This window comes from Aotus nancymaae, unplaced genomic scaffold (assembly GCF_030222135.1).
Source record: "Aotus nancymaae isolate 86718 unplaced genomic scaffold, 86718_ANA_hifiasm-v0.15.2.pri h1tg000092l, whole genome shotgun sequence".
NCBI classification, from domain to species: Eukaryota; Metazoa; Chordata; class Mammalia; order Primates; family Aotidae; genus Aotus; species Aotus nancymaae.
Genome location: NW_026988507.1, coordinates 2,999,885 through 3,019,795, shown reverse-complemented (window position 1 = coordinate 3,019,795; position 19,911 = coordinate 2,999,885). Strand labels below are relative to the sequence as shown.

The window sequence follows — 19,911 nt, the reverse complement described above, 5'->3', positions numbered from 1 at the left end:
GAGTAGCTGGGATTACAGGCACACGCCACCATGCCCAGCTAATTTTCTGTATTTTGAGTAGAGATGGGGTTTCACCATGTTGACCAGGATGGTCTCGATCTTTTGATCTCGTGATCCACCCGCCTCAGCCTCCCAAAGTGCTGGGATTATAGGCATGAGTCACCGCGCCTGGCTGAGACTTGCTCTTATAATCTCATTTTTAAATTCAATTTTTTTTTTCATAGACCGGGCGCCTATGGAAAAAGGTTGGCTCAGGCCTGTAATCCCAGCACTTTGGGAAGCCTAGGTGAGTGGATCACCTGAGGTCAGGAGTTCGAGACCAGGTGAAACTCAGTCTCTACTAAAAATACAAAAATTATCTGGGCATGGTGGCATATGCCTGTGATCCCAGCTGTTCCAGAGGCTAAGGCAGGAGAGTCACTTGAGCCCATGAAGGAGGGGTTGCAGTGAGCCAAGATCACACCACTGCACTGGAGCCTGGGCTACAGAGCAAGACTCTGTCTTGAAAAAAGAAAGAAAGAAAGAAAGAAAGGCCGGGCGTGATGGCTCACACCTGTAATCCCAGCACTTTAGGAGGCCAAGGTGGGTGGATCACAAGGTCAGGAGTTCAAGACCAGCCTGGCCAATATGGTGAAACCCCGTCTCAACTACAAATACAAAAATTATCTGGGCATGGTGGCAGGTGCCTGTAATCCCAGCTACTTGGCAGGCTGAAGCAGGAGAATCACTTGAACCTGGGAGGTGGAGGTTGCAGTGAGTGAGATCGCGGCACTGCACTCCAGCCTAGGCAACAGTGCAAGTCTCCACCTCAAAAAACAAAAAAATAAAAAGAAAAGAAAAAAATTTTTCCATAGAAACACTATTACACATAGAATTTAGATACTACAAAAATGGTAATAATAATAACAATAATAAAATCATATCCATTTTTAAAACTCTTTTGTGTAATCCCTTCAGGGAGGCATAGGTTGCTATTTCCCCCATTTAAAAGATGGAATACTAAGTAGCACAAAGATAAAGTAAGCATTAGAGGAATCCAGGCCTGCTGACTCAACCCCAGTTTCCTATTACTCAGTAAATAGACTTTTGTGGATAGTCCTGGAGCAGAATTGTCAGAATCCAACCTGTTCATCACTTGAAAGCACTCCTCATTATTAGCTCTCCAATTGCCCTACTTTTTTATCCATGGGAACTTTTCATTCAGCCACTGGTGGGAATCTAGAGTAGTCAGCATAAGCCTAAACATTTGAAACACAAATAAAGCTTTAGTGCAGCACTGGGTTTTCTGTTGACTTTTAAGAAGACTAGCTAACAGAGTGATGAAAATTGAACTAAGTTACTTTACACCCGCTTTGTCTTCTCATGGAAAAATTTAAAGCTACGCGCAAAATATTGTTTTGTTTTTCAACAGAGAATAACAAAGCTACATGCAAACATTTTTTTCTAGATAAGATGATTTTTTTCCCTCTTATTTTAAACAAATATTTATAGCTGAGATTAAAAGCTCAAGCTTTGGAGCCATACTTCTTCCTAAAGAAACAAAGGGAAACCTTAAGCTTATCTAATCAATGGAAAGATTCACTGTCATTAACGGGTGTGGTGGTGTGAGCCTAAAGTCCCAACTACCCAGGAGGATGAGGTGGGAGGATTGCTTGAGCCTGGGAAGTTGAGGCCATGATCATGCCATTGTCACTTGGGTGACCAAGTGGCTCAAAAAAAGGAAGAAGAAGATACATTGTTAAAAGAATAGTTTTACCATTTACTAGCTGGGCAATCTTAGGCAATTTATTTATTTTTAATTTATTTTTTGAGATAGAGTCTTGTTCTGTCACCCAAGCTGGAGTGCAGTGGTGTGATCTTGGCTCACTGCAACCTCCACCTCCCGGGTTCAAGCTACTCCTGCCTCAGCCTCCTGAGTAGCTGAGATTACAGATGCGTGCCACCACACTGGGCTAATTTTTGTATTTTTAGTAGAGACTGGGTTTCACCATGTTGACCAGGCTGACCTCCGAAGATCTACCCACCTCAGCCTCCCAAAGTGCTGGGATTACAGGCCTGAGCCACCACACCCAGCCAACCTTAGGCAATTTATACAACCTCTCCATTCCTCAGTTTACTCATTTATAAAATGGAGAAAATAATAGTTCCTCCCTCACCAGGTTGTGAGAATGGAGTAGGCCTGGCACAAATTGAGTGCTCAGTGAGTGCTGATGATTATTAGGCACAGGCACTGGGTCCTGAGGGATACAAGAATGGGTGAGACCGCTTCTGCCATCCAGAACTAGCATAAAAGAAGATAGAATGGCACATGGCAGTTAATTCTAGAACAAAACAGAACCAAGGGTTAAGTAGAGTCATCCCTCAAAGGAAGGAGAGATTTTTCTGTCTGGGAGAGTAGGGAAGGCTCTCTGACAAAATTGTCTTTTAACGTGGGTCTTAATGAAGGAACAGAATTTCAGTAAGAGAAATTCTTACTGGGGAACATCCAAAGGTGAGTCAGAAACAAACATAAAGACATGAGAAAAAGCTCTCTGGGCTTACACAAAACCTATCCTTCCCTGCAGCCTTTCAGAAGATCCCAAGAAGAAAGGATCATATCCCAAGATATAAAAAGTTAACGGAATGCAATGAATTTGAACTTTTAAACCTAAATGATTGTTGTTGGCCATGAGATTGGCACGTTTGCCAGGGATCTCTTGACCAGCAAGAGGGTTCTAATACCTGGAAGAGAGAGTGCGCGGAAGAAAAGAGAGATAGAGAAATGGGTCTGGAAGTCTGAAATGATCTGTGCTCAGATCAGTGATTTATTCTTGTGCACAAGAGCTTATATATGGTTTTACATACAGTGACTGACGTCAGTCTTCTTACAGAATTATTATCAGGGGGGAACAGAAAGTTATAAAGCAACCAAGGGAGGGGGCAACATGTGGGTTTACCTAAAGGTCACAAAATATTCTTATCCTCTTATCCATTGTTACAGAAAATGACGTCAAGACAGGTGGGGCAAGCAATAAATCAGGAGGGTAGCAATTTTTAAGTGACATGTGAATAATCTCAAGCTTCTGTGACTACGGGTAAACAGAGTCATAGAACTAGCCCAAAACAGGGACTTTAAAAGAGAAACAATAGTCTCGTCTAATCACATCTGGCATTACCTTAGTCATGCCTTAGGAGCAGTGAACTGAGAGTGACCCTCTACAAGCTCAACATTTCCCCACGTCCTCCTGTAGCCGCCTCACTCGACTGCACCCAGTGGAGGGAGAACGTGTCTGGGCTCATACCCCGTTATGGCAGAGACACAAAGGGGTCTCTACGCTGGTGGGAAATCCCCACAAATGATGAAGTTTTATAGGAGAAATCATATAAAACTAAAACAATACCATTTTTAAAATAATGTTTTAATCAAATACAAACTTTTTAAGAACTAAGAAAACTTTGGGGAAAGTAAAAAATTTAACCTTAAAACCAAAAACAAATATGACATTGATCACTGTGCTCAGCTTCCCAAAATATACTGCAACATTCCACTCCTCCCTAAAATACGTCTTCAAAATATATATTGTTTCCACTATTCGTTAGACATCAAATTTTTTTTTCTTTTTAAGAAACGGGTGTCCCGGCCGGGTGCGGTGGCTCATGACTGTAATCCCAGCACTTTGGGAGGCCGAGGCAGGCGGATCACGAGGTCAAGAGATCGAGACCTTCCTGGCCAACACGGTGAAACCCCATCTCTACTAAAAATACAAAAAAATTAGCTGGGCATGGTGGCGCATGCCTGTAGTCCCAGCTACTTGGGAGGCTGAGGCAGGAGAATTGCTTGAACCCAGGGGGCAGAGGTTGTAGTGAGCCAAGGTCGCGCCACTGCACTCCAGCCTGGAGCCTGGTGACAGAGTGAGACTCTGTCTCAAAAAAAAAAAAAAAAAGAAAGAAACAGGTGTCACTATGTTGCCCAGGCTGGTCTTGAACTTCTAGGCTCAAGCGGTCCACTTACCTCAGCTTCCCAGAGTCCTGGGATTACAGGCATGAGCCACCACTCCCAGCCAACATCAAAATTTTTAAGTGATTGCTAGGATACAGATCAGCTTAATTATTTATTCACAACTAAAACAAAATCAGTCATCAAAAATAAAAAATGACTTTATCCACAGGTTGTACCCATGTGAGTCAAGGAATGTGCCACACTCTGAGATTAAATTATGAGTCCTTTATTATGCCATCAACCGAGAGGTGGCTAACGCCCCAAATTCTCTCAGCCCCTAAGAAAAAGGTCGTTTTTTATACCCTAGTTTTGAAGGGGAGGGGGAACCTAGCTGAAGCAAATTTTCACAAAAGCAGAGTAAGCAAAACGTTAAAAGATAAACTGATACATGAGAAATAAAACGGTGGCAGGTTCGAGGGGTAAAGCCGTCATGAAAGACATACAACTTACAGATAATGGGGGCTTTGGGTGCTCGACAGCACCTGCATTCCCAGGCTCTGCTGGTACCACTTAACTTGGCCTCTTATCAACAAATGCATTCCTGGAGATGCCCAGTGTCAGCCTGCCCCAGCTACATACTACAGTTACATACTTAATGGTGGGAAAATAACTAAAATGAAGAAGCTAAGATGGAGTCCGTCCGGCTCAAGGAGCTAACATAAAGCCTGAACAGCTTTTAGTCTGAGAAAGAGAGAGTTAGTTTTAGCTGGCAAAAAGCAGGTTATCACACACACATTTCAGAAACAGTTTATTTCCACTCAATTTTGTATTCCCAGACAGTGCTTCAAGCAAAATTATACAGCAGCTCTCTGAAACCGTATGGTGAGAGTCTGCTGCCATCATTCCCATTGTTGGTCAGTGCAATATTTACCTTTAGGGAGACTGTTCAAAGGTCACGGGACAATTATGTGAGGAATTCAGCCACAGTTTGATGGGAGGATAAATGAGTGTCTAGAGAATTGGGAAGTGGCTGGGCACAGTAGCTTATGCCTATAATCTCAGCACTTTGGGAGGCCAAAGCAGGAGGATTGATTGAAACCAGGAGTTCGAGACCAGACTGGGCCACAAAGCTAGAGCCTGTCTCCACAAAATAATAATAATAATAAAAAAAACTAACTGGGCATGATGGACTTGCGGTCCCAACTACTCGGCAGGCTGAGTCAGGAGTATCGCTTGAACCAGGGAGATAAAGGTGCAGTGATCACACCATGTCACTCCAGCCTGGGCGATAGAGTGAGACCCTGTCTCTTAAAACAAAATAAAAAGAGAGAGAATTGGGAAGTGATAGAGGCCTGCATAGACTGTTTTTCCTACTCCCTGCACCCCACCCCCAGAGAACTTTATTCTCTCCACCTGACTATGTCTGGAACTCAGGAGACAGGTCTGGGCCGGAGACAAAGATAATAGCTACATTCACTGAGCACTTAGAAATGTGGCTGTGTCATGCTAATGACTTTACATATTTTCATGGAACCCTCACTTGTTAAGAAAACTGTAGTAATATTGTGCCCATTTTATTGGTGAGGTTTCTTCAGAGCAGAGAGATTGCTTAATCAGCCCAGGGACTCAAGGGCTAGTAAGCAGTGGAGCAGGATCTAAATCCAGGGGGCCAACCCCAGAGCCCTCCCTCTCAGCCACTGTGCTCTATTGCCACAATTCTCAGTCATCTGCATACAAATGGGAATTGATAAGGGGAAGGTCCGTTGTTATCATCCAAACCAGGACTCATGGGTGTGGGGTGCTACTAATCATTCTAGGGAAACAGGCAGAAACCAGAACTGTTTGGGGCAAATAGGGACATATGGTTACCTCATTGCCTGGCACTCTGAAAATGGGTGGACATCCGATGATAAGAATGTTGAAAAAGAGAAGAAAGGAGCCCTTCAGTGGGCCTTGAGAAAGACTGGGAAGTCGGGGAGGAAAAAGAAAGAGAGAAAGACCAACATTTGGGAAACTGAGAAAGAGAAACCCTCAAAGGATATTGGGGGAGGGCAGGGTGTCACAAATACACTCAAGGGCTGGGTTTCTCAGAGGGAGCAGTCAGTAGCGCCCCCACCCCTCATGCTGTAAAAAACAAAAAGTGGCCACTGAAAGGAGCAACAAGGAAATCATCGGTGATTTAATAACAAACATTTCTTTGCTTTTGTGCAGTCAGATGCCAAATTAAAGTAAACGGAGGAGTGAGTGGGAGGTGGGGCCCAACGGAGGAGTGAGTGGGAGGTGGGGCCCAGACCTAGACACAGTCAGTGCAAGCAAGTCTTTTTAAAAATATGGCCTTGGAGCGGAGGCAAAAGATAGGACTGTCCTGGAGGTGGAGTCAAAGACGTTTTCTTTCTTTTTCAAAGCAAGAAACTAGAATGTGTTTAATGCTAAAAGGAAGGATCCAGATCAAGGAGGGTAAAGAAAATGCAGAATGCTAATTATCTCCTCACTGGGGGATATCCTGAAGCAAAGTCCCTGAGCTGCTGAGGGAGCTTTACAACTAAGGAGGTACCTTTCTGCCTTTGCAGGAGGGTGGGAAACTGGGTGAGGATTTGGAGGTTTGAGGAGGAATCCAGGCGGGGTTCTGTCTGCAGGCCTGTGTTTTCTCTGGAATCATTGTGGGGAGGGCTTGCTGACTCAAAGGATTAGAGGGCCCTACTGTCTGGCAGGCCTTGTATTAGGCCGTTGATGTACGAGATCTCTTTTCATCTTCACTATTATTCAACGAGGTAGGTAATATTCCCTTTTTACAGAAGAGGAAACTGGTTCAGAACTGTGGGCAACCAGCCCAAGAGCATGCAGCAGGCCAGGAGCAGAGTCCATCTCTGGCTTCTTTGTGTCTTGGAGTTGAAAGCCAGGCACCACCTCCTGGTGTCTTTCATTTGCGTTAAAGGGGTAATAGGTAGGAAGTTAGCAAATATACTTTGAATAATGACTCAAGACCATCAGGTAGAGGTTTACCATAGACTGTACATGATTGAAATCACGCTTTTGTGTTTATGACTTGCTTTGATTATGTACTTTAGGGAATATTTACGAAAGGTTGTAAAACAAAAGTTTTAAAAAGTGAGGTCACTGGAATGCATGGTCCATAGTTTTACCTTTTGTTTTTATAAGAGAAGTTACTTGCATATCAGTTATTTTTTTTTCCCACCGCTCCTCCCGCATATCAGTTATTAAGTACCTCCATTTCATTCATAAAAATGCCCTCTGCATTTCTTTCTGTAATCCATAGGAGTTGTTTACATTAGGCTATCATTATGGGGAAAATATGCTGCTTTAAGAATTTTTATACTTGGTCATTTTCAGACTGAAAGTGTTTAAGAGTCTTCTGTTGATAGTTTATTTAAAAAGAATTACAAATTTCAGATTGTGGCCTAGTAGGGATGATACAAATTGAATATATCCGAAGTGATTCCTGCCTCCACAAAGTGAATCTGTGATTACATGGAGCCCAGTTTGAAGATCTTTATTCAAGTTTACATTTTTCGTTTGGCTCTCATGACTTTAGATGTGTTTAAGAACCAGCTTAGAAATACAGGCAGTATGGTGCGGTTTCATGATATGCGGTTTCACAGGGGAAGCCTAATCATTGTTGGGGGATGTGAGCCAAATGTATAGGGACAGCTGTCACAGCCCTAGATAGACCCAGGTGCTCTCTACATTTTTACTGAATTACTTAATAGACTGCAGGTATGAGACCTATGTAGGAAGTGAGGTCATTGAGGGTAGAGGATTCAAATCAGTTAAGTCTTTCCAGTGATTATTTGGCAATTATTTTTCTTTTCTTTTTTTTTTTCTTTTTTTGACATGAAGTCTCACTCTGTCTCTCAGGCTGGAGTTCAGTGGCACAATTTCGGCTCACTGCAACCTCTGCCTCCCAGGTTCAAACGATTCCCCTGCCTCAACCTCCCGAGTAGCTGGGATTACAGGTGCATGCCACCACGCCCGGCTAATTTTTGTATTTTGGGTAGATACTCGGTTTCGCCATGATGGCCACGTTGGTCTTGAACTCCTGACCTCAAGTGATCTGCCCACCTCGGCCTCCCAAAGTGCTGCGATTACAGAATTGAGCCACTGCACTGGCCTGGCAATTATTTTTCTATTGCATTACTTACCACAGCATAGCATCTACCAGTAGTTTTCTGTATTTTTTATTTGCTCCTAAAGCCATTTTTTTCTTTTTTTATTAAATATTTTAAAAAATGTTACAACTTTGATAACTTCTTTTTTTTTAATTTTTATTTTTAAGACGGGGTTTCACCATGTTGGTCAGGCTGGTCTTGAACTCCCGACCTCAGGTGATCCGCCCGCCTTGGCCTCCAAAGTGCTTGGATTACAGGCGTGAGCCACCGCGCCCGGCCCTAAAGCCATTTTTTAAAATAGGTCTGCATTGCTTCCTCCGCTTTGGTGTTGTATGGGACATTGGATTTAACTGACTTGTCTCAAATCAAAATATGTGTCTCTAGAGAATCCTCAGTCCACAGGTCATTAAATTTTCCCAAAGTAAAGTTCAAATTGTTTGCTTTTCTTTTTTCTTTCAAAACTGTATATGGCATGTAATTTAATTTTTGACAAGTTTAAATTCACTTAGAAAACTAAGCAAATGCCAAGACATAGGTAAGTTGTACGGGTGAATTCATTAAAAATAATTCCTTATTTGTACCATCCGTTCCACTAAAATTTAAGAGAATCTTGGAAAGTTCAAACTTGGTTAGATCCCCCAAAATGCAGTTATAAGGAAATTAACTGTTTATATTCCCAGTACAATACTGTATTAGGATGGTTAGTCATATGCAAGAAACTTCTAAGTTAGTTACAAGTACTTCCTACAACAAGTCAAAACATCCTAATTGCTAGTGACTATCCCTGTGGTTTAAAACTTCTCTACAGGGTCTCTAGAGCAACTGGCTTATCTCAGAGTCCCTCTTCTTGTAACTAAAGATCAATAAGAAAACATCAACATAATTACTATAAAACATTAATGAAAAATAAATGCTATGTGTTTGGTTTGTGATCATTGTAAAATAACAGTCAGTGAGTTGTAATTTATAGCTTAGAAAGCTATTCAAAAATTAATTATCCCCAAACAGAGAAATATAAACAAGCTGCTGGAAAGTAATTTACTGTGGCAGTAGACATTATTAATTCATATTTCTGTGACAGCTTTAGCCTAAGCCCAAAGTTCACTTTGAGAACAGAAAAAAACCATGAAACTACTTATAACTATGATTTTAAAAATTATCATGAAACTTTTTTAAAAATTCTGTTTTAATTCGAAGTTGGAATCAGTTCCCAGTGATTGTTCATAAACCTCCCTCTGGCTTGACTCTTCTAACAGTCTCTGGTGCTTCCTTTACATGCATCAGTTTTAGCAGCCAGCTCTTTAAGTGCCCATTTCCTTACCCCGCCTCTTGAGAGAAGAGATTGCCCTTTTTTTGAGACAGACCGTCTCGCTCAGTCACCGGGCTGGAGTGCATTGGTGAAATCTTGGCTCACTGCAACCTCTGCCTCCCAGGTTCAAACGATTCTCCTGCCTCAGCCTCCTGAGTAGCTGGGATTAGAGGCGCATGCTACCACGCCCGGCTAATTTTTTATATTTTGGTAGAGACGGGGTTTCAACACGTTGGCCTGGCTGGTCTCAAACTCCTGACCTCAAGAGTGATCCGCCTGCCTTAGCCTCCCAAAGTGCTGTGATTACAGGCGTGAGCCACCAGGCCCAGCCAAAATTGCATTTTCATACCTACTCCTTGCACCCAGTGCAATACTTGGCTCTCAGTGATCCTTATTAAGTGAATGAGTGAATCTATAAAATAGTTACCAAAATAAATAAGTGTACTTACCAAATCTGAAAAAAAGAAAGATGCCTAGGCTTAAAAGATCACTGATCTGGCCATTTTCGAATCATTCTTTTGTTTTCATTTTTTATAAATAAAAAGAGCTCGGAAAATGGGTGCTATTGACCTTTTTTTTTTTTTTAAATCAGAGAAGGTTTATGTCTCCAAATTATTTTTCTCTACTCACTCCCTTAGAAGTCATTTTGGTTTTGCTAAGTTTTATTTTTAATGCTTGGCCTCTTACCTTAAAGGATTCTTTCCCACAGTGACAGTCTTGAGGGTGTCAGATTTTGTTAATCCTGTTACAGTTTCAGTGCTCTTTATCAAGAATTTCATTTCCATTTCAGGTTTTTTGTTTGTTTGTTTTGTTTTTTGTTTTGAGATGGAATCTGGCTCTGTCATCCAGGCTGGAGTGCAGTGGCAAGATCTCAGCTCTCTGCAACTTTTGCCTCCTGAGTTCAAGCGATTCTCCCACCTCAGCCTCACGAGTAGCTGGGATTACAGGCACCCATCATTATGCCCACCTAATTTTTGTGTTTTTGTAGAGAGGGGGTTTTAGCATGTTGGCCAGGTTTCCAACTCCTGACCTCAGGTGATCCCAGCACTTTGGGAGGACGAGGTGAGTGGATCACTTCAGATCAGGAGTTCGAGACCAGCCTGGCCAACATTGTGAAACCCCGTCTACTAAAAATATGAAAATTAGCTGGGCATGGTGGCGGGTGCCTGCAATCCCAGCTACTCTTGAGGCCAAGGCACGAGAATTGCTTGAATCTTGGAGGCGAAAGTTTCAGTGAACCGAGATCTCACCACTGCACTCCAGCCTGGGTGACAGAACAAGACTCTGACTCGAAGACAGTCTTAGGTAGACATTTTTGTCAGATATTGGCCCTGAGCTCTTAGAGCAGCATTTTGGTGGGTTAAGTTAACTGGTTAGGATATTAGGATATAGGACCTCCAGAAGTCCTCAGACACTGAGGTCGTCTGTCTGTAGAATTTTGTTTTGGTTTTTATTCTGTTTTTTTTGCGTGTGTGGTTTTTTTTTTGGTTGTTTTTTTTTTGTTTTGACAAACTCTCACTCTTTATAGGCAAAGTGAAGCTGGAGTTCAGTGGTGCTATCTCAGCTCACCTGCAACCTCTACCTCCTGGACTCAAGCAATTCTTGTGCCTCAGCCTCCTGAGTAGCCAGGATTACAGCTGTGTGCCACTACATCCAGCTAATTTTTAGTATTTTTAGTAGAAATGGGGTTTCAGCAGGTTTCCCAGGCTGGTCTGGAACTCGTGAGGCCTTCTTGGCCTCCCAAAGTGTTGGAAATACAGCCATGAGTCCCTGCACCCTGCATGGATTCTTCTGAAATCAAGGTCTTTATGTGTTTTTATGTCTCCGGTTTGAGATTAGGATATGGGATTATACTTACTCACCACCCATCTCCTCCAAGTACACATGACCACCTCTCCTGGGCAGAGTAGAGGGTTGCCTGCCTATGAATAAGGTGCACTAAAAGATCCTTCTTCCATTAGAGATAGACTTTGGACTAAATCTTAGCTCCATCACATCAATATCTTTCCCTATAAAATGGGAATAAGAGTTATCTCATAAAGGGCTGGGCATGGTGGCTCATGCCTGTAATCCCAGCACTTTGGGAGGCTGAGGTAGGTGGATCATCTGAGGTTAGGAGTTTGAGACCAGCCTGGTCAACGTGGTGAAACCCCGTCTCTAGTAAAAAAAACACAAAAATTAGCTGGGTGTGGTGGCGTGCGCCTGTAATCCCAGCTACTCAGGAGGCTGAGGCAGGAGAATTGCTTGAACCTGGGAGGCAGAGGTTACAGTGAGCCGAGATCTTGCCACTGCACTACATCCTGGGCAACAACAGTGAAACTCTGTCTCAAAAAAAAATGTTATCTCATGAAGAGGTAATGTTGATAAAGCACCTGGCATCTAGTAGCTGTTCAATAAACATTAATTTTGTTTTAGCCAAAATCTTTCACTTGCATTGTCTAATTTGATCTTCATAGAACCCTGACAAACAAGCAGAACAAATATTGTAATCTCTCTTTTATCGATGATTAACCTATATTTTGAAACTTCCTAAGTATGGGTTGAACTTCCTTTATCCAAAATGCTTGGGACAAAAAGTGTTTCAGGCCAGGCGCCTGAGTGGCTCACACCTGTCATCCTAGCACTGTGGGAGACCGAGGCAGGTAGATCACCTGAGGTCAGGAGTTTGAGACCAGCCTGACCAACATGGTGAAACCCCATCTCTACTAAAAATATAAAAAATTAGCTGGACCTGGTGGTACATGCCTGTAGTCCCAGCTACTCAGGAGGCTGAGATAGGAGAATCACTTGAACCCGAGAGGCAGAGGTTGCAGTGAGCCGAGATGGTGCTACTGTACTGCAGCCTGGGCACCAAGAGTAAAACTCCATCTCAAAAAAAAAGAAAAGAAAAGAAAACAAAAGTGTTTCAGATTTCCAAGTTTTGGTGACTTAGGAATATTTGCATATACATGGGGATGCCCTTAGGTAGGCAGGGATGGGGCCCAAGTCGAGACACAAATTTCATTTATGTTTCATATACACCACATAACACATAGCCTGAAGGTAATTTGATACAATACTTTAAATGTTGTGCATGAAACAAAGTTTGTGTGCATTGAACCATCAGAAAGCAAAGGTGTCACAGTCTTAACCACTCATGTGGACTATGGTTGTTTGACATCACCATCATTTCTGACTCAGTTTATATGTTTAGATGCAACTGACAAGTAATCATTTTCGTACACTTATGCACACGTAAGTACTTAATAGTAGAAAATAGGACATACTTTTCTGTTTTTTTGTTTGTTTTTTTTTTTTGAGACACTGTCACCAAGGCTGGAGTGCAGTGGTGCGATAGCTCACTGCAACCTCCCAGGTTCAAGGGATCCTTCTGCCTCAGCCTCTGAGTAGCTGGGATTACAGGTGTGAGCCACCACACTCAGCTAATTTTTGTACTTTTAGTAGAGACAAGATTTCACCATGTTGGTCTGGCTGATCTTGAACTCTTAGTCTCAAGTGATCCACCTGCCTTAGCCTCCCAAAGTGCTGGAATTACAGGCTGGCCACCTCTCCTGGCCAGCATACCATTAATACAGTGAAAAAGTAATGTGTTCAGTGTAACTTGGAGCATCGTTGGCTCTCAAAAAGTTTTGTGTTTGGGATTTTTGAATTAGGGATGCTCAACCTTTAATAATAATAACTAGCTCTTATCAGCACTTACTACTTGTCAAGTATTGTTATAAACAGTTTACGTTTAATCCTCACATCAGATATATGAAGTGTACTAATAGGTCTATTTTACAGATCTAGAAAATTAAGGCATAGAAAGGCTAAATAACTTGCCCAAGTTCAAAAAGCTAGCAAATAAAAGATTCAAACCCACATAGTATGATTCCAAAAGCAATGCTCTTCACCAGTACTCTGTAGGGAAGGTTATGCATAACCTCTGCTCGTCTTAGTTCCTTTTTTTTTTTTTTTTTGAGACAGAGTTTCGCTCTTGTTACCCAGGCTGGAGTGCAATGGCGCGATCTCGGCTCACCGCAACCTCCGCCTCCTGGGTTCAAGCAATTCTCCTGCCTCAGCCTCCCAAGTAGCTGGGACTACAGGCGTGTGCCACCACGCCCAGTTAATTTTTTTGTATTTTTAGTAGAGACGGGGTTTCATCATGTTGACCAGTATGGTCTCGATCTCTTGACCTCGTGATCCACCCGCCTCGGCCTCCCAAAGTGCTGGGATTATAGGCGTGAGCCACCGCGCCCGGCCTCGTCTTAGTTCTTAAGTGGGATCTTGGGGTGGGTTTGGAACCAACTTAATGCAAGACAGATTAACAGAAGAAAAGCATGTATGTTTTATTAATTTTTACGTATACATGGGGACCCTCATAAGAGAGTGAAGACCCCAAGAAATGGCCAAAGCAGAAAATTTTTATACCTTTCAGACAAAGAACCACACATTTTGTGAAGAAATGACAGAACAAAGGGGTATAAACCAGAGGTAGTAAATTCCAGGGTGTGGCTAGGAGATAAATGGAGGAGTGTAAAGCTAGTGGAAGATAAGGGTTTTTTTCAGTAAGTTTATTTATACTGCTCCGCTGCAGCCTAACTTCTCAAGTCACTGGAAACAAGGGTTATCTTCTTATGTTTGTGCAGAGAAGGCCGCTTTTCCACAGGAATTTTTATGGCTTGGTAAGAAAGGGCAGTTCTGGAGATCCTTTCTGCCACCGCTGCTTCTCAAGCAACTTCACCCAAAAGTATTTATATCAGAGAGATATACTTTGGGGTGACATACTCTAGTTTCCTTTAATTCTTAAGTGCCTCCATTTCTGACAGTTTTTAAGTAGTGGACTTGAACGCGTATCTGTCCAAGTCTAGGGCATTCACTCCCAGAGGAATGCATTAGGGCATTTAAACAAAGTAACCCTGTAGCAGAGACAGCACAGATCTACCAGCTTCCGGGACAGAACCGTATTAGTGGAAGAAGATGTATTGGGACATAGATTATGGCCAGAGTGCTGGCCCAGAGAAGGCACATTGAGCTGGGTGGCATGGGAGCTCTGGAAACACAGCAGGAAAGGGTTTCTGTCTTCGCATTTTGCACTTTGGAGACTTGGGTCTAGAGTGGGAAGGAATACTGTTACCAAAGACCCCTGGACTTTCACAGTTCATGGCCTTTACCACTTTCTACTTGACAGTACAATTAGCAATTAGTATTTTCGATCTGCTTTTTGAGGGCAGGATCATGTTTTACCTTTTTTTATACTCCCTATGTGGAACATATAGTAGGCATTTATTAAGCGTGAGTTGGAGGAATAAATGAATCTAAACAAATGAACATACTTGAGTCCCAAAGGGATTTGGAGTTTGCCTCAGTTTTGTTTTGTTTTTCTTTATTTGTTTCTTTTTTGGAAACGAAGGTCTTGCTAAGTTGCTCAGGCTGGTTTCAAATTCAGGTCTCAAGCAATCCTCCTGCCCCAGTCTCCCAAAGTGCTGGGATTACAAACATGAGCTACTGCACCCAGCCAAAACTTTTATTCTGATAGCAAAAATGTTTTAATGAAGATTCTTTATGGGAAAGACGTCAATATTTTCAACTGTTCTCTTATGAAACTTAATAGTCTACCTATTTTAATATTTTCATTTTTGTATTTATACTCATTTAAAACTATAAATAGGATATATAGCTTTAAAAACTTGAATGTGCAATTTAATAATAGCTATCCACCCACAACTATTAAAATGTTTACTAATACATAAAATCTTACAAATATCATGCCACACCAGATTTTCATGGCTTTTGTGTAAGTAGATGAAGTGGATGCCATGTTCCTCCCATTTGCAATCTGTTAGCAGTATTTTAGTGTTTCTACTGTTTAGTCATCTGTGCATATGAGTTGTAAATGGCAGCTTGAAATAATCTGAAGTTTTGAAGATGAGTTTCACAGCTTTTAACATTGCATCCAATGCGTTGGAGAGAAAAACTTTTTCTCTACTCTTTTAGCTTCAGTACCTGGGGGTGTACAAATTAAACTAACAAAAGACATTAACAGGAGAAAAGGCACACAATTTTATTTATTTATTTTGTGTGTGTTGCCAAGATACAGACCTAAAAATTTTATTTGTTCATTTATTTATTTATTTGAGACAGGGTCTCACTTTGTGGCCCAGGTGGGAGTGAAGTGGCCGGAACATGGCTCACTGCAGCCTTAACCTCCCAGGCCCAAGCCATCCTTCCGCCTCAGCAGTGCACCACCATACCCGGTTAATTTTTGTATCGAGATGGGGCTTCACCTGTTGCCCAGGCTGGTCTTGAACTCTTGAGCTCAAGTGATCCTGCTCGCCTCAGCCTTCCAAAGTGCTGGGTTTACAGGCGTGAGCCACCACACCCGCCACAATTTTTAAATTAATATTTGTAGGCAGGGAGTGCACCAGAAAACTGAAACTCAAGGGGTGTTGGGCTTTAAGGGATGATAAAGGGATGATGTGGGGAGGTGACTAGCAAATAAATTGGGGGAGCTCATGGAAGATAAGGGCTATTGTAGTAAGGTCTGTTTATGAAAAATCATCTTGGTGTCCACTCCCTTTCTTTGGTGAGAAAGATGTCTGCTAAGAGTTTGCTATTCTTTCCCTGGTTGGGGGAAGGGTGTTTACCTTCCTCAAAGGGAAATATATGCCCTGATTCTAGGGCAGATAAGAGGACAGATAACTCTTCCTGCATCAGTCATTTTCAGTTGCTTTCTGCTCAAAATAATCCTCATGCTAAAGTGGACATTTTGGGGTGGCATATTCCTATTATCTTCAAACGTAAAGCAAAAAATATCACAGCCAAAACGTATTCAAATTATTTCCAGTTTTATCTTGATTTTTTTCAGTCCTATTGATGAGAAACAGCTACTTCGTTGTAAAATAAATCTGTTTATCTTTTTTGTTTTTGTTTTTGTTTTTCTTTTTTTTTTTTTTGAGACAGTTTTGCGCTTATTGCCCAGGCTGGAGTGCAATGGTGGGATCTCGGCTTAACACAACCTCTGCCTCCCAGGTTCAAGCGATTCTCTTGCCTCAGTCTCAGCTGGGATTGCAGGCATGCACCACCATGCCCAGCTAATTTTGTATTTTTAGTAGAGATGGGGTTTCTCCATGTTGATCAGGCTGGTCTAGAACTCCTGAACTCAAGTGATCTGCCCCCCTCGGGCTCCCAAAGTGCTGGAATTATAGGCATGAGCCACCACGCCTGGCCTGTTTTTATGTTTTTAACCTAGCACATGTACTCTTCCTTTGTGTTTCCTGTTGCATTTCATTTAATTCTTTTAAAGTTATAACAAGCAATATAAGACTACAACGAATATTTACAAAAATAAAAGGGGAGGGAAGTCATCCATAATCCTATTCTATGAAAATGTTTTTACATACTTCCTTTCAATGTTATCTATGCATAACTCTTTTACATAGTTTCAGTGATAGGGCACTCAGTGTGGGATGTAACTTCTTCCACTTAACATTACATCACAAACTTTCTCATGTTCTTGCTTACTTGCTGTCCTCATTATCTAACAGTGGCATAGTGCTAACCATCTCCACTTAGGCTTCTGGGCTGCCTCCAGGCTCTTGGCTAGGCATCCTGCTAGCACTTCCAACCCTAGGGGGGGTGGATCTGACTTAGCTCCTCCCGGCCAGGTGGAACCTGAGCCTCCAAGAGCAGCCTCTGGCGTTCAGAGGTCAAGCCCCAGGCCTAAACTGCGGCTAGACAAAGAAGGCTTTTGGTTCCTTTCCTGCCCTTTCACCCATCCCCCAGGTCCGGGCTTGATGGCGCCTGCTATGCGGGCACTCCAGGTCCACTCCCTCGGGGCAGAGGCCGTGGCTCCATCCCCTTCCCCCATGCTCTCTCTACCCCCCACCTAACACTGGGCGCTCCTCCCAGAGGTGAGTCCCTCCCAGCCGGTCTCTCCTTCTGTCCTAGCCATCTGCAGACCCACCCTGTGCAAAGGAAGGAGCTAGGACATTCACCCTGGGCGACATGATCCTTCTGCGGGCCTCTGAAGTGCGGCAGCTGCTCCACAATAAGTTCGTGGTCATCCTGGGGGACTCCGTGCATAGGGCCGTGTACAAGGACCTGGTGCTTCTGCTGCAGAAGGACTGCCTGCTCACTCCCAAGCAGCTCAAAGTAAAGGGGGAGCTGAACTTCGAACGAGATGAGCTGCTGGACGGAGGCCAGCGGGGCCCCATGCACAATGGCCTTGACTACCGTGAGGTCCGTGAGTTCCGCTCCGACCACCATCTGGTGCGTTTTTACTTCCTCACCCGCGTGTACTCCGAGTACTTGCAGACCATCTTGGAAGAGCTGCAGTCGGGCGAGCACGCCCCCGACCTGGTCATCATGAACTCCTGCCTCTGGGACGTCTCCAGATACGGTTCGGACTTCTGGTGGAGCTACCTAGAGAACCTGGAGAACCTGTTCCAGCGCCTGGGCCAGGTGCTGCCCGAGTCTTGCCTCCTGGTGTGGAACACGGCCATGCCCGTGGGCGAGGTAGTCACGGGGGGTTTCCTTCCGCCCCAGCGGCAGCGGACTGACTCCCTGAAAAGCACAGTGGTCGAAGCCAACTTCTACAGCGCCACCGAGGCACGAAAACATAACTTCGATGTACTGGACTTGCATTTCTACTTCCGCCACGCGAGCGAGAACCTGCACTGGGACGGGGTGCACTGGAACGGGCGCGTGCACCGCTGCCTCTCCCAGCTGCTTCTGGCCCACGTGGCCGACGCCTGGGGTGTGGAGCTGCCCCAGCGCCGCCCGGTGAGCAAGTGGATTAAGAAGAAAAAACCTGGCCAGACAGTGGAAGGGCCGCCCCAGGCCAACAGTAATCACCTGGACTTCCCTAGATCCCCACCTTTGCCTTCCCCTAGACGCCCCTCCCTGCTTGGGTTACCACCACAGCACTTGCCCCTGCCCCCACTCCTGCCCTCACACCCTCCTCCTCTTCCTCTTCCCCCTCCTCCCATTCCTTTTTACCAGGGAATGCCCCAGTTCCCACTGGGCCTCCCAGATGTCTGTTTTTCCTCAGATCATACTTTCCAGTCGGATCAATTCTATTGCCATTCGGATGTCCCCTCATCAACCCATACAGGTTTCCCCTTCGAAAACAATTTTATGGTTGGTCCCCAGCTGCTTGTGCCCTGCTTCCCCACACCCTGTTATCAGCAGTCTGCCCCTGTGGTCCATAGGGGTTTTTCCAGGTATCGTCCCCGTGGCCCCTATGTGCCCTGGGGACAGCGACCTAGACCTTCAAAGAGAAGGACCCCAGCCCACCAGAGCCAAGGCGTCAATAGACGTACCTAGGCCTTATTTCCTCTTCATGAACATGAATTGGACAGATCTGACACTTCCTTTCCATTGCCTGGCCCGAACAGACTGACCTTGTTAACTTAAGCCTTGAGTCCATGCCTGGTCTTCTTTTTGTTCATTGCTGTTACCAAGAAAGCCAGAGAAGAGCAGTCTGACTCATTCTTCTTGGCTGCAGGCTCTTCCCCACTTGCTGGGGGTGACCCAGCATTATTCCTGCCTCCCCACTCCCTATTCTCTTTGCCTTTGTGTAAAAATAGAATTAAAATAAAGAAGTTGTTGCACAAAAGCAGTTGTGGGTTTTACGTGTGTCTGTATTTAATGGATGCTTCTCCATTAAACAATTCGTTCTTAATATGGTTTGGCTCTGTGTCCCCACGCAAATCTCACCTTGAGTTGTAATAATCCCCATGTGTCCAGGGAGGGACCAGGTGGAGGTAATTGAAACTTGGAGGTGGTTTTCCCTATGCTGTTCTCATGATAATGAGTGAGTCTCAGGAGATCTGATGGGTTTTGCTTTGTCTTGTTTTTTGAGACAGTGTTTCACTCTTGTTGCTCAGGCTGGAGTGCAATGGCACGGTGTTGGCTCACTGAAACCTCTGCCTCCCAGGTTCAAGCGATTTTCCTGCCTCAGCCTCCAGAGTAGTTGAGATTACAGGCATGCACCACCAAGCCCGGCTATTTTTTTAGTTTTAGTAGAGAGGGGTTTTCTCCACATTTTTCAGTCTGATCTCAAACTCCCAACCTCAGGTGATCTGTCTGCCTGTCCATAGTGCCGGGATTACAGGCGTGAGTCACTGTGCCCAGGTTTTAAAAGTGTCTCACATTTCCCCTGCTTGTACTCATTCTCTCTCCCGCTGCCCTGTGAAGATGTGCCTTCCACTATGATTGTTAAGTTTCCTGGGGCCTCCCTAGCCATGTGGAACTGTGAGTCAATTAAACCTCCTTTTTTAAAATAAGTTACCCGATCACGGGTATTTCTTCATAGCAGCATGAGAATGGAGTAATACAGCTCTGTAAGAGCAAGGATAATATTTGCTGAATGAATAGTTATGGCTGGAATCTACTTGATGAACTATTCAAAATAATTCGTCCAAAATGATTCCTCTGAGGGCTTTCATAAAAATGGATCTGATTCCTTACTAAGCATAAGAATTTTGGCTTTTTGGAATCATATTTTGCCAGAGATTCTCAAAAAAATCATTGAATTTTAGACCTGGGAAAACTAAAACTAAAAATGTTTAATG

The 19,911-nt window shown here is 43.7% G+C and overlaps 1 protein-coding gene across 1 annotated transcript in view; it reads left to right on the top strand.

Annotated features, from left to right (window-relative positions):
* The window catches only part of PCED1B (PC-esterase domain containing 1B), a 125,126-nt gene extending 106,047 nt beyond the window's left edge, over positions 1-19,079 (top strand). Inside the window, 3 exon segments of the mRNA XM_064369804.1 lie at positions 3,606-6,469; positions 17,285-18,626; positions 18,629-19,079. Coding sequence (XP_064225874.1) covers positions 17,342-18,626; positions 18,629-18,651 — 1,308 coding nt within the window. The 5' untranslated portion in view covers positions 3,606-6,469; positions 17,285-17,341 and the 3' untranslated portion in view covers positions 18,652-19,079.
* Positions 19,080-19,911: the final 832 nt, after the last annotated feature.